The 14,829-nt window shown below is 44.4% G+C and overlaps 1 protein-coding gene across 4 annotated transcripts in view; it reads right to left on the reverse strand.

Moving 5' to 3' along the window:
- The window catches only part of SERHL2 (serine hydrolase like 2), a 105,894-nt gene that overhangs the window by 10,557 nt on the left and 80,508 nt on the right, over positions 1–14,829 (reverse strand). For all 4 annotated transcript variants that reach the window (XM_083156613.1, XM_083156612.1, XM_083156609.1 and 1 more), the window contains one exon: positions 11,257–11,333. In XM_083156613.1, the coding sequence (XP_083012739.1) occupies positions 11,257–11,333 (77 nt within the window). The remainder of the gene's footprint in view (positions 1–11,256; positions 11,334–14,829) is intronic.

Here is a 14,829-nt window from a genome sequence, read left to right on the forward strand (position 1 = left end):
CGTTTTGCCTGTTCAAGGTGGTGCAGCATTTAAAGACCCTGTAGATAAGAAGCTGGAGGGTTGTTTAAAAGCTATTTTTGAGGGTGTTGGCTTTACGCTTAGACCTGTGATAGCTTCTGCTTGGGTGTCCAAAGCCATGATTTCTTGGGCAACCACTTTATGCCCTCTGCTACAACCTGATTCCGAGGAATTCTCCTTAGCAGAAAAATTGAGGGCAGCAGCTGAGTACACCTGCGAAGCAGGGGAAGAGGGAGTCAAGATGGCTTCCAAGGTGTCTGCCAGGTCTATTACAGCCAGGAGGGCCTTATGGCTAAAGGCTTGGGTCGCTGATAATGATTCAAAAAAATCCCTGGAGCCGCTAGCCTTTAAAGGGGAATTGCTCTTTGGTTTAGAGTTGGAAACTCTCATCAAACAGGCCTCGGGGCGTAAAAGTACATGTTTACGCTCGTCTACTAATAAACAAGGCTCTTCCAGGTTCGCTGCATTTCGTCAGTCCTTTCATCCCTCCTTTAGAGGGAGTGCTTCTACCAGACGTGCGTCAGGTAAAGGGAGATACAACGCTGGGAAAGGTAGAGGTCCCAGATCCCGTTTTGGTGCCTTTTCAAGGAAGCAGGCTGCCAAAAGTGAGGAAAAGCCCTCCGCATGACGAGCTGGCGGCTCTCTGCTCTGGAGCCAGAGTGGGGGGTCGCCTTTTGCAGTTCCGGGAAGCTTGGGCACGGTCATGTCAGGATCTCTGGTTCTCAACGTAGTTTCCCAGGGATACAGGATCAACCTGAAAGGAACTCTTCCAAGGATATTTCTTCCAACTTCTTTGCCCAGGGAGGCTCACTTGAGACAAGCCCTTTTGGGGGCGGCGAGATCTCTCCTCGACAAGTGGCAGTACCGGTACCGCTAGAGGGAAGAAAGGGATTTTACTCCATTCTGTTCTTGGTGCCTAAACCGGATCAGTCTTTTTGACCCATTCTAAACTTGAAAGCATTAAACCTTCATTTATGGGTGGATCACTTCAAGATGGAGTCCTCCTAAGCCTGGAACAAGGAGAATTCCTGGCCTCCATAGATATTCAAGACGCTTATTTGCATGTTCCTATTTGTGAAGAACATCAATCCTTACTGCGATTCGCGATAGGCGATCTACATCTATAGTTTCGGGCTCTACCTTTTGGGCTGGCAATGGCCCCAAGGGTATTTACAAAAATCATGGCAGTAATGGCGACTGCCCTCAGACTTCAGGGGATTGTGATCATCCCATATATGGACAACTTACTATTCAAAGCAGAATTGGCGGAAAAGTTAGAGAGAAATCTGACAGTAGCAATTCAGTTTTGCGGAGCCATGGATTGATTCTGAATTTACAGAAGTCCAATCTTATTCCAGCACAAAGACTGCAATTTTTGGGAGTGTTCTTAGACACTCATCTATACCGAGTCTTCCTTACAGAGACAAGAGCCAGGGACATTTTACGGTACTTATGTAGTATCTGGGCTCCCATGTTAAATGAACCCTATTTTTTCATACCCCTACTATCCAACTACGCATGGAGTTGATTTTATATAGTGTGGCGAGCGCAGCGAGCCACCGTGCCCGAAGCGTGGCGAGCGGACACGGTCTCATAAGAAAAACGGGAGCCCAGATATTACATAAGTACCCATTTTACTGCTAGTTCGGACCATTTTACATTCCCACATTCCATCGGTGTGGCTTTGCTCTAGGCTCCTGGGAAAAATGGTGGCGTTGTTCGAACACTGCAGTACGCCAGATTCCACTCTAGACCGTTCCAATGGAACATTCTGGTGTATTGGTCGGGGAATCCCAAAACTATGAAGACGGAGACGGTTCGGCTGACGACAGACACAAGGATTTCCTTGCTGTGGTGGACCGATATGGAGTCTCTTCAAATGAGACGCTCTCTCCAGTCGTGGGAGTGGCTGGTGTTACCATCGATGCCAGTCTCCGAGGATGGGGAGCAGTGGTCCTGAGCTCACGGTTACAGGGCCTGTGGTCCACGGAAGAATCCTCTCAGCAGATCAATGTTCTGGAACTGAGGGCGGTTTGGAAGGCCGTAGTACAAGCGGAGAGAATGTTGAAGGGTTTACTCATCCGCATTCAATCGGACAACGCCACAACGGTGGCTTACTTGAACCATCAAGGGGGTACTCACAGCAAGATGGCAATGGCAGAGGTCACCAAGATATTCCAATGGGCGGAAGTCAATGTACCCACCTTGTCGATTATATTCTTTCCAGGAGTTCGGAATGTGGAAGCGGACTTCCTCAGCAGAGAGGATATCCTGGAAGGAGAATGGGCCTTACACCCGGAAGTTTCCAGGAAATAGTATCTCATTGGGGAATGCCAGATTTGGATTTGATGTCGTCCAGGCACAATTGGCAGGTGCCCAGGTTTTTTGCCAGGACCAGGGACCCCTTAGCATGGGCGGTGGACGCCATGACGATACCTTGGGTTTTCAAGATGGCGTATGTGTTCCCACCGTTTCCTATGATTGCTCGGGTGCTCAAGCGAGTGAGAGAACAGAGAGCTTGTGTAATTCTGATTGCTCCGGACTGGCCAAAGAGATCCTGGTATTCAAACACTCTGAGCTTGTCGACACAGTCGTGGCGACTACCGCTCCGTCCAGATCTTCTCAGACAAGGTCCATTTCTACACCAGGACCTTCCTCGTTTCAATTTGATGGCGTGGCTCTTGAAACCTCCATTTTGAAAAAGAAAGGATTTTCAGAGGAAGTGATTCGAACCAGGATAAATGCGAGGAAATCGGTTTCCGCAGCAAATTATTACAGGGTGTGGAAAACCTATATTAGGTGGTGTGAGAGACAAAAAGTCCACACATCTAGATTTAAAGTTTCCAGGTTGTTGGAATTTTTGCAGGATGGATTTACTTCAGAGCTGAGTCTTCATTCTCTGAAAGTTGTCAGCTTTGACTATATTGTTTCAGAAAAAAGTGGCATTATTACCTGAGGTTCAAACTTTTTTACATGGGTTTACTCGGCTGAGGCCTCCATATAGACACCGGTGGCTCCTCGGTCTTTGGTGTTGTCAGTTTTGCAGAAACCACCTTTTGAGCCGTTAAGGTCCGCTGACCTAAAATATCTTACTTGAAAGTTAACTTTTTTGTTGGCTATCGCTTCTGCTAGAAGAGTTTCGGAGCTGGGAGCCTTATCTAGCAAATCACCATTTTTGTTTTTTCATGAGGATAGGGCTGTATTGAGAACAGTTTCTAAGTTTTTGCCTAAACTAGTTTCTTCTTTTAATTTAAATCAGGATATTGTCATTCCAGAGTTTTCCCCGTCTGAGGGGGTTAAAAATAGGGACAAATTAAAAAATTTGGATGTGGTTCGCGCATTGCGCATTTATGTGGACAGAGTAACAGATGTTTGAAAATCGGATCTTTTACTGGTTTTGTATGATGTTCATAAAAGAGGATGCTTCTAATCAGACCATTGCTCGGTGGTTGAGGTCGGTCATTGCCTTTGCTTACACTAAAGTGGGTAGACCAGTACCTTCCAGAATCAATGCTCATACCACCAGGTCGGCTGCTACCTCTTGGGCAGGATCGGCTCTTGAACGTCCCAAGGTTGAGCTGTGTCACCAGGATGAGTGACAGGGAAAAAGGGAATTTTGTAAGAAGTTACCTTTCGAATCCCTTTCTCTGATCTCATCCCAGTGACACAGCGATCCCTCCCTTTACGCTCAGTAAGTAATACCGTTTCATGTGTTGTCATGTTATGGGTTATAAAGAAATTAATTGTGCAATTGTTCAGGCGTTGTACTGTGTTAATGTATCCTAGTGTGCTTTAGAAGTTGAACTGAAGATTCCTGGGATGCAGAAGGGAGGAGCCTGCCTCTCAAGACTTTAGCATAGGTGCCTGGCTCCTTCTAACCCCTCCTACATCCCAAGGTTGAGCTGTGTCACCGGGATGAGATCAGAGAAAGGGATTTGAATGGTAAGTTCTTACAAAAAATCCCTTTTTAGTACATGGGTATTGTATTTTAAATGAATTGTAATTGTATTTTTATTGGTTGTTCTTTTCTATCTTGTGTGGTATTGGTAGAGGAAACTGCATAGGTATTGGGGTTTTGGTACCCATGTCGGTTCCCTTCCCTTTAGAAATTATAATATATAATACCTTTAGAAGGTATAATCAAAGTATCTAAAAGGGAAAATGAAGACCGCATAGTCACCAATCTCATGAAGTTATTCAAATACATATATATCAAAAGAATAATAAAATAGATTTTCTATTTTAGGCCCTTTAACCAATACCAACGGAAATAGATTTATTGAGGATAAGGACAAAGCAAAACCTGTTAAAAACATTGTTCTTATCGGTATGTACTAGGTAGGAGCAGACAGTGGATCTCAAAGGTACCACAAATGGGACAAGACTAGAACTTAATATCAAATTTACTGCAGATATGATTAAAAAAAAAAAAAGAGTCAGCCAAATCAAAACAAACAAATCCCCAGGTCTGGATGGGATTCATCCTAGGGTTCTAATGGAATTAAGGGAGGAATTAGCAAATCTGTTGTATTACAATAACTAATTTTCATCTGGTAAGGTGCCTAAGGACTGGGGGATAGCAGAGGTAGCACCAATATTCAAAAAAGGAAAAAGAGATAACCCAGCAAACAATAGACCTGTGAGTTTAACATCAATAGTGGGTACATTTATTTGAGGGAATTTTAAGGGATAGTATCCAAAGTTTAGAGATGCATAGTATAACCCGTAATAACCAACATGGGTTTGTTGAAAAGAAAAATAGCTTGGGCCAAACAAAGTTAATATGTGAGCAACAACTTAGACAATTAAATTGCTGTAGACATAGTCTTCCAGGAATTTTGATAAGGCTTTTGATACTAAGCTTGATAAATTAAAATGGAGAATTTTGGACTGGGGCGAAAATTAATAGATGGATAGAGAACAAAGAGTGGTTGTAAATGGTGAAGTATTGAGTTGAATACCAGCACTAAGTGGAGTGCCACAGGATTTGTTGCTAGGGCCTCTTTTATTTAACATATTCATTAATGATATAAGGGTGAGTATACTCAGCAAAGTTTACATCTTTGCTGATGACACAAAACTGAGCAGGATAATTAATACAATTAAGAGTGGGCAAATATTTGGAAAATGAGGTTCAATGTTGATAAATGCACGGTTATGCATCTTGGGAGACATAACCAGTGTGCTAGTTATAAACTAGGGGGGGTGGCATTGGGTAAATCAGAACTGGAAAAGTATCTAGGCGTTCAAATTGACTCAGTGTCATGTAGCAACAAATAAGGCCAACAAGATACTAGAACAAATTGACAACAAATTGGGGGGGGGGGGGGGTAGCAGGGACGTGCAGTCAGGGGAGGCAGGGGAGGCAGTGCCTCCCCTGTCATTAATGATTAACCATAATTAAAAGAATACAAAGAAAATACTTATGACACATATTATGTGTCATAAGTATATGCTTTATATTATAATCATTTGTACCCCTTTTTAAAAAGAAAAAAAAATATTGGTCTAGGAGGCACCAAGTGCGGTGCCTCCCGCTAACAATGTTAAATGTCCAGAATCAGGGGGCGGGCAGTGGGCGAAGCCGAGGACTTGGCTGTAAAAGCCCATTCAAAATAGCTATAGAAACGGCACCTGTGGCGGTGCCTCAGTGACAGGGACGTGCTTTCTGCCTATATGAAAGTACGCCTCTGTCACTGAGGCAGATGTGATTGGGCAAGCACATCTGCCTCTGTGACAGGGGCTTGCATTCATAACGGAGAAAGCACGTCGCTGACTATCACTGAGGCACTTCCAGTGGAGTATCTACAGGCTGGCGTCCAAGGCTGCTTAACTGCCTTTTGATGACTGCTCCTCGCCGCCTGCTGTGTACTCGCCACCCGCTCCCCCCTGTCCGTATAGCTGAGCGACGCGGGTGACGGCGCAGGAGCTGGTGTCAGTAACAGTCACTGCTCCAGCTCCTGCATTGTGTGCTGTGGCCACCTAGTTGAATCCCGCTCCCCTGCCCGCATAGCTACTAGCTAGTAATGCGGGTGTCAGTCAGAGCGCAGGAGCTGGTGTCCGAGCAGCTCCTTCTGCCCTCCTGCCAATTGTAAGTATTACTGGCTGGGGCAGCACACCGTCCGCGATGTCCCACCCCCCCCCCACCAAAACCAACCCTGCCGCATACCTCCGTCCCTCACATGATGGGTGTTAGCGCAGTGGGCAGCTATTTAAATCCCGCTCCCCCCCTGTCTGTATAGCTGAGCGCCGCGGGTGTCGGCCCAGGAGCTGGTATCAGTAACACAGTCACTGCTCCAGCTCCTGCACTGCTCCAATCAGCTGGCAGCTCACAGTCCGTGTGCATGCATGAGTCTATATTGTGCTCCGTGTGCATGTGTGTTCTCATCCTGTTTACAGCCCAGGTTCTGTCCGGTGCCTGTCCCATAGCCCTGTACTCTTGTCTCCATGAGCTGTGAGGTAAGCTCCATTGTGTGCTGCCTGTGGCACACCATCCGTGACCCCCCCCCCCCCCCCCTGCTATGTGTCACATAGCCCTGTACTCTGCCTCCATGTGCTGTGAGGTAACTATCTCTCCTTGCTGTGTGCTACAACTCTGCACTGTCACTATCAGCCCTCATGTGTTAAATAATGCAGATACAGTACACATGATGTAATATTCATACCTGTGGTAAATGTGACTATGCATTATTTTATCATGTATTACTGTGTATAATACAATGTCATTCTGTACAATATCAGTGTGGGTTATGACTAAGGCCCTAGTTTTCAGTCTTTTTATTTTTTGGGGGCAATTTAGTTTGTCTGGCTCCTACACTTTTGTCCTGGCTCCTAGATTTTAGAAAAAAATGTCAAGCCCTGGTATATGGGGTAAGGTAAAAGGTATATTGGAGGGGTTAGAGGTATATATTATATAAATAAGTGTGTGGGCAAGTGATAGGTATACATTATTTGAGATGGGTTTTTTTTGGGGGGGGGGGGGGGTAAGTATATAGGATACAAGGGGTCTGTAGGGGTGATATAAATGTAGTATATACTTATAGGAGGGGTCATATATATGGTGTGTGGGTGAAATATATGTAGTATTTAAGCTAAGTGTGCATGTTAGGGGTGATTGTTATGTATATAAGGGGCTGTTGCACTGAAACCCTCTGACAGCCCAAGTTTTTTTGTGAGCTGCTGATGTTCTGCCGCTGCTGCTGAGGGGTGGTAGGTTTCTAGTTTATAAGTGGTACATAATATGTAAGGGGCAGAGGCGTAACTAATAATTGTGCGCCCCCCTGCCGAAAATGCAGGGGGGCGCCCCCCCCTAAAAAAAAAAAAAAACAAGCAGCGGGGAGCCGTGGCGCGGGGGGGGATTGAGGGGAGAGAGCGTGTGTGTGTGTATGTGTGTGTTTGTGTGCGTGTGTATTTTACCTTGGGTCGCATCCGTCCACGTCGGGTCCCGGCTCTCCCGGCTACTGCTGCTAACGAAAGTGACACTTGGAAAATGGCTGCCCCCATACAGCAGACGAAAAACTGTCTGCGGTATGGGGGCAGCCATTTTCCAAGTGTCACTTTTTGTATCAGTGAGAGCAGCGCTGCGGCAATAGCCGGGAGAGCTGGGACCCGGACGGTGCACACAGGCAGCCAGACAGTGACGGTCGTCCCGCAGCCCCCCCGGCGCCCACATACCCTCAGCGCCTCCCCGCCACGGCGGGGGCTGCGGGACGATAGTTACGCCAGTGTTAAGGGGTACTACTAGTGGTGTAGCTTGCGAGGATAGCATATCTGTGAGAACATGGGGCCTAATTATTATAGGTCACATATTAAGTCTAATCTGGTGGCGGCTTGGTGGAGCCATCGCTGACGGGGTCTGCGGAGAGTGCTGGGTCCAAGTTGCTTCTGCGCTGACAGGCAGGAGCTGTTTTGCCTGTCTCTGCTGCTTATGCAGGTGGCAGCTCCTACACCAGCCTGTCCGTGCAGAAGCAACCAGGACCCAGCGTTCCCGACAGAGTCCGTTGGTGCTGGCTCCATCAAGCCAGTGCCTCACTGACCAGTAACCTCACCGCACGTCACTGGGGGGTAGTGTTCAGTGTCATTTAGCAACAAATAAGGCCAACAAAATACTAGCGGCTAGCCTGTAAAAAAAGGGGGCATGGAGCATTGATTAGACCACATCTAGAATATTGAGTACAATTCTGGGGCAACACTAAAAAAAGGACATCATAGACCTGGAGAAAGTCCAAAGAAGAAGAACAACAAAATAAAAGGGTTTGAGAAATTAAGCTATGAAGACAAATTGGGATGGTTTATGCTGGAAAAAGCGACGTTTAAGGGGAGACCTGCTTAACATATACAAATATATCAGGGGCCAAATATAAGAAACAGTAGGGTAGTTGCTTTGAGGAAGGACTCTATGATACGTGGACATGCATTTTGACTAGAGGAAATAAGATTTCTTTCCCTTAGAAGGAAAAACTTTTTATGGTCAGGGCAGCTAAATTGTGGAACTCTCTTCATGTAGAGGTGGTGTCAGCAAACACAAATACATTTAAATTAAGGTTGGACAAAAATCTATTGGGTAAAAAACATCCAGGGGTAGAAATTACAAACATTATCTATCTAAAATTAATTGTTATCAATTAACAAAATGCAAAGTGAATGAACAGAAATCTAAATCAAATAAATATTTGGTGTGACCACCCTTTGCCTTCAAAACAGTATAAATTCTTCCAGGTGCACACAATTTTTGAAATAACTCGACATGGAGGTTGTTCCAAACATTTTGAAGAACTAAGTACAGATCTTCTGTGGATGTAGGCTTCTCTCTCTTCATGTCATCTCAGACAGATTCAATGATGTGGAAAACAGGCCTCAGTGGGGGCCAGGTACAGATAACGACTTATTCGGATAAGGAGCCTGAGAGAGCCACTTTGCCAAGCTGTGGGGGTCATATCATCACTTCCATGAATCTGTGTTCTTCTTTACACTAAACATATCATGTCATTGGGTGTATGGTTTGGGGTTGTTGTCCTGCTGTAGAATACATTTGAAGCTAATCAGAAACCTCCCTGATGATATTGCACAATATATAAGTACCGTACCTGCATTTCATTAATCCTAACCAAGTCCCCAACTCCATTTACTAAAATGAGGCCTCAAACCTGCAAGGAATCTCCACCATGCTTCACTGTTGCCTTCAGACACTCATTATTGTACCAATCTCTGGCCTTCGGCAAACATACTGCTTTCTGTTATAGACAAATATTTAAAATTTTGAGTTCAGAACACTAGCTGAAATTTTCCTGCACCCCAGTTCCTATTTTTTTCTGCATAGGTGAGTTGCTTGGCATTCTTTCAACGTCAATGGTATGAATTTCTGGCCACGATTTTTCCATGAAGACCACTTCTGGACTGATTTCTCTGAACAGGAGATGAGTGTACCTGGACCATTGTTAGGTCTGTGCTGATGGCACTGCTGGACATCTTCTGAATTTGGATTATAGTAGGCATGATGTGTCTTTCTTGGCAAACCACTGTATCTACGGTCCTCAGAGTTGCCTGTTTCTTTGTGCTTCTTCAATAGAGCTTGCACAGTACATCTTAAAGCCGTGGTCTGCTTAGTCAGCAGCGCCTTGAGATGGCTGCTTTGAGCCAGTGGTAAATCGCTGTGGGAAGTCTCTTACCTCATCTCTAATGCTCGACTAATGGCTAACCCAGCTGTGTGTCTAGGCACTGGCCAGAGCACTGACCTGGCAGCCAGGGTACCAGCTGCCAGAACCATTCGGTGGCAGACAATACAAGCTTCACCGCTGGCCAATCAATTTAGTTATTTCAAATACAAAAGAGCACCTTATTTAGTAACACTACGGTCATCAACTAAAGAATATGTGCATAACACTGTTAGTACTTACCACATGGTATACACAGAGATACGTCCGTATTCGGTTACATTCACTACGATCTATACTATGGGGTAAATTTACTACGATGGGAGTTCTAATTCAGATTGCATGTTGCTATGGGCAACCTGGCTGAATCTACTTATTTATTTATGTAGCACCTTCTAGAAGATAATAGATAGCATCTGATTGGTTGCCCATAGCAACATCCCAACTGAAATAGAACTCACATCTTAGTAAATGTCAACCAATATGATTGTTGATTATCAGTGGGATTTTCATAAATATAATGATTATTGTTATCTGTTTTATTATCTTACCGACATATTTTTTTGTTTATATGTCTTGTCTGTGTATGTCCCATGTTTGCACTGGTTTTATGTATGATATTGTATGTTGTGTGATGTGTGTTGTTTTTGTTCATAAAAAAAAAAAAAGATCAATACCTTTGCCCCAAAGAAAACATTGTCCGTTGCAGGCATTAGTGGGGTATAGGGGAGGCGGAGCCTATGGCATATATTCAATGCCGTGGGCGAGCGGTGACTGCGAGCAGGACTTTTTGCTCGCAGTCACCGCTCACCCTGTCAGTATTCAACTGACCCCCCCTCATTCGCAAATTCCCCCTCGCTCCGTTTTTTGAGCGAGGGGAATTTGCGAATGTGCCTCCAGAATCGAGGCTAATTACAGCGAGTTTGCTGCACTAGCTGCGGCTCTCGCAGTTTAGGGGAATCCTCGCCGTTCTGTGACTGCGAGGATTCCCCCGGAACGTTGCATAGTGCGAGCGGCCGGCGCGGGGGTTAAACTGCGAGGATCACTGGTTTTCTGTGATCCTCACAGTTTAACCCCCTCGCCGGCCGCTCGCACCGGCATTGAATACTGCACCATGACGTTGGGACAAAGCTTTAACTCTTCACTGTGCAAAACTCCTTCAACCAGCCTATACCCAAGATATTTAGTGTCCCCCATGATAAATATATGTTTTCAAATTGTTCTTTAAAATGGTAAAAAAAAACTATAAAAATATAAATGTAACAATATATTGTACTAAATGTGCAGATCAAACAATTGAAATGAATGTATTTGCAATAAATTATTATCTAGGTCTACTGTGTACAACAGGGTTCAGCAACTTTCAGAACACACAAGAGTTTTCTGTGCCACTCTGGAGATGATGCTCAGAGTTCTAAAATTTCTGATTTCTGCTGGAAGAAACAGCGGATGAGTAGTTTAACATAAATATATAAATATTCTCATTAAATTGATATGTAATTTGTGTGCAGACAATGAATATGAAAACCAGCAGCATGGTTTATCCCCACATAACACAAACACAAATAATGAACATGAAACTCACATTATAATGTGGACTTCAGCCTGTATGTGCTTTATTATCTGCAAACACTGCTCAATTGATAGAGGTGCTGAATTATTCTGAAGAAATATACAAAATTAGATGTAAAAGTGATTTACCCCACAATCATTTTACTATAACTACATCATTACTCTATGCTAGCAGGAGAACATGCTCCTTCCACCTATTTCCAAGGCTGAGTACACCCTATGCAGACATATCTGCTACTGTCAGTTGTATCAACAGAGTTGCCGTTTAAGTAAGCATATATCGGTGCAGACCTCACTATGCAGGAATTTGTATTTGACCATCCAGCTGTAGTGTCAGTCCCTGTTAGTGAATTCCCACTTGCCCCTCACTCCCTTCCCCCTCACTAGTGGACAGTTTGCAACTCCTGAAATTACCCCCTTGCACTTCAAACCTAGGGACAGAGAGGAGTAGATGAAGAATAATGGCAAAAGGATGCTCCCCAGGCAAATACACCTTAAAACACTACATTTTTTTTCATCAAAACTATTTGTTATTCATACATAGATACAATGGTAAATTAAAAATATGTTTCTATCTATATATACACTGTTTATTGGTCTACTAAATTGTAGAAGGATATAGTGAAAGATGCATAAATGTACGCCATCATCTGCAGGACACATTTGCACCATCCCTAGTCTTGAAGTTGGACAAATTGATGTACTGTAGACAGCAATTCTGTTTGTCGTACATACCCATGGAAAACTTATCCATAAATACCCAGTTACATCCACTGAGCTGCAAAAGGAGACACAACTGTGCAACTTCAAATTTCACCTAATCACTCTAAATGACATAGTCAAGGTCTCATTCATACGCAGTTTGCTTAAAACCACGAGCCCTGTCGACAGGCAGAGTTGTGTCTGAATCAGGCCCTATGTCTGTAAGTGGAGGTAATAATCAATTGGGCACCTATCTCTGATGTTTATGATGAAGAATAAAAGAAAAAACGGTACTTGTGTATTATCACGGCGCCCACTACTCAATTAGCGTACAGGGCTATTCTGCGTCGGGAAATCACGTTGCATCGCATCGATTAAAAATTGTGTCGCATTGTACAGCATTGTATACAGGATGCGATGCGATGAAAAATTGTACAAGCACCCATCACATTCTATACCACTAAATGACATAAAAATGCCATTTAGGGTGGCTCCCCACTATGCACTCCCCCCAACACTATCAACGTTCCCCCCCCCCACTATCCACATAATTCCGAAGTGTGGCGAGCGGCGGCGGAACGCGTCCTCCAAATTTTTCCATACCCCCACTATCCACGTCGGCGTGGAGTTGATTTTATATAGTGCGCTCGCCACCGAGCCCGAAGCGTGGCAAGCGGACGCGGTATACCTGTGAAGTAATCCACGTCCCCTCGCGGGCTCGACGCCGAAGTGGATAGTGGGGGTATGAAAAAAGTCGGGATTACGTGGATAGTGGGGGGCCACCCTAAATGGCATTTTTATGTCATTTAGTGGTATAGACCATTAAAAAGATAGGGTGCGATATAAAATCGCATCCCATCGCATTGTATGCCATACATGCGATGCACTGCAATGAGATTTCAATACGCTTGCGTCCGTAGAAAATCTGGGCGCCGTGATAATACACAAGTACCGAAAAAACTTTGTTACATGACTTTCAGTCAGTATTTTGTTGCAATCATTTATTTTACCAATGTAACCAACAATTGATATTTTCTAGTTGTATCAAGCACTATAGATGTTTCTATGTGATGCACTCTGATCGAATACTATTAATATAAAGAGAGCTGCCTGTGATAGCACAATGAAATAACCTTCCTGTGGTAACAACCAAACATAAAAAAACTGAATTCTCTGCCCTAACATATTAAAATAAGACAAGACTGATAAGATCAATAAATGCAATATTTTAATAAAAATAGGATAATAACAATTCCAATTGATATCAATATGGATACTACATAAATCAATAAAAAGTATCTCTTACACTTCATGCACATTTTTACTATGAGGTGGATTGGATAATATATATATATGTAATAAATCGTTTTTAGCAAAATAAATTATTTTGATAAAAATACAAACTGTTCAATAGTAACGAATTATAGGAAGCTTCCACAATAAAAATATAGATGTGTCACAACTCACAGTTTCCCATGGAAAAATATACTTGGAATGAGATCATAACAGTGCAACCATGCGTTGTTATAAAGTACAGCCCAGTCTCTGTGTATGGGATCAATCCCACAATTATTACCTCTCTTGGCAGCGGAGGGAGATGGATACCTGAATTATTGCCGCCCGGCAGATGTCACCTTAAGCCGTGGGGAGGTTGTCAGCTGCGGGTGTCCACTCTCCTAGTCCAGCGGAGAGAGATGAGTTTGAGCCTTTGCCTCTCGGTAAACGTCACCTTTTGCAGTGAAGCAGATATCGGCTACATATGCCCGCTCTCCTTGCACCAGAGAGTGTGAGCTGCTGCCGCCTGGTAGATCTCTTAAGGGACCAATTTATCATTTAATATTTGCAGCTAAATGCCCAAAGGTTAAGTGTCACCTGAATGTATGTAGGAATCTCCAATCCCTGCTGTGATGCCTGTAGCTGACGGCTGCTTCACTGCTGTGATCCCTCCTGTACCTGGAGGTACTGCCTGCCTGCTGCATATCCAATAGGTTACTATGGGGGATGCGAAGCTGCCCGATTATCAACATCGGGCAAAATCGCTCTCGTCCCTGGGCTATCGCCATTCTGAGATGGTGGTAGCCCATTGTAGCTTATGGGCTACAGACCATATTGCAGTCATCGGGGGTCAATGCTAACCGCGCATGCGCAGAACCCCCGGCACCCAGCTAAGCACATCACAGGGATGGACTCCTTTCGGAACCCTGCCTCTGCGTGTGCATGATGATACAGCCTGCGATAGGATCGAATATTACAATACAATCCTGGGCTGTAATATTCCGCCCAGAACACATTATATATGCGATCCTTAATAAATGGGCCCTTAAGCCTTGAAATGACTGCAGGTGTCCACTGTGAGCCAAATGTATTTACAGTGGTATGCAATTCCAAATTCTGTAATACCGGAACAACCACAGGTTTTAATGCAGGTGATGGGGGGGGGGGGGGGTCCAATAATGTACCACAGATGAGTTTCGCTCCGTCTTGAACGCTTTATCAAAGAGAGTGGGCATTTGTAGCTGACGGCTGCTTCACTGCATAAGGTGACGTCTAGCGAGCGGCAATGGCTCACACACTCATCTCTCTCTGCTGATAGGGGAGAGTGGATACCTGCAGCTGACAGCCACCCCCATGGCTTAAGGTGACATATGTCAGGCGGCAATAATTCACATATGGTGTAATGGTTAGTGTAATGGATGGTGTAATGGTTAGCATTACTGCACGGATGGTGTAATGGTTAGCATTACTGCCTTACAGCATTGAGGTCATGGGTTTGATCCCCACCATGGCCATAACTGTGCAGAGTTTGTATATTCTCCCCGTGCTTGCGTGGGTTTCCTTCGGGTACTCTGGTTTCCTCCCACAATGCAAAAATATACAGGTAGGT

The sequence above is a fragment of the Crinia signifera genome, chromosome 8, assembly GCF_055691185.1.
Source record: "Crinia signifera chromosome 8, ASM5569118v1, whole genome shotgun sequence".
NCBI lineage: Eukaryota > Metazoa > Chordata > Amphibia > Anura > Myobatrachidae > Crinia > Crinia signifera.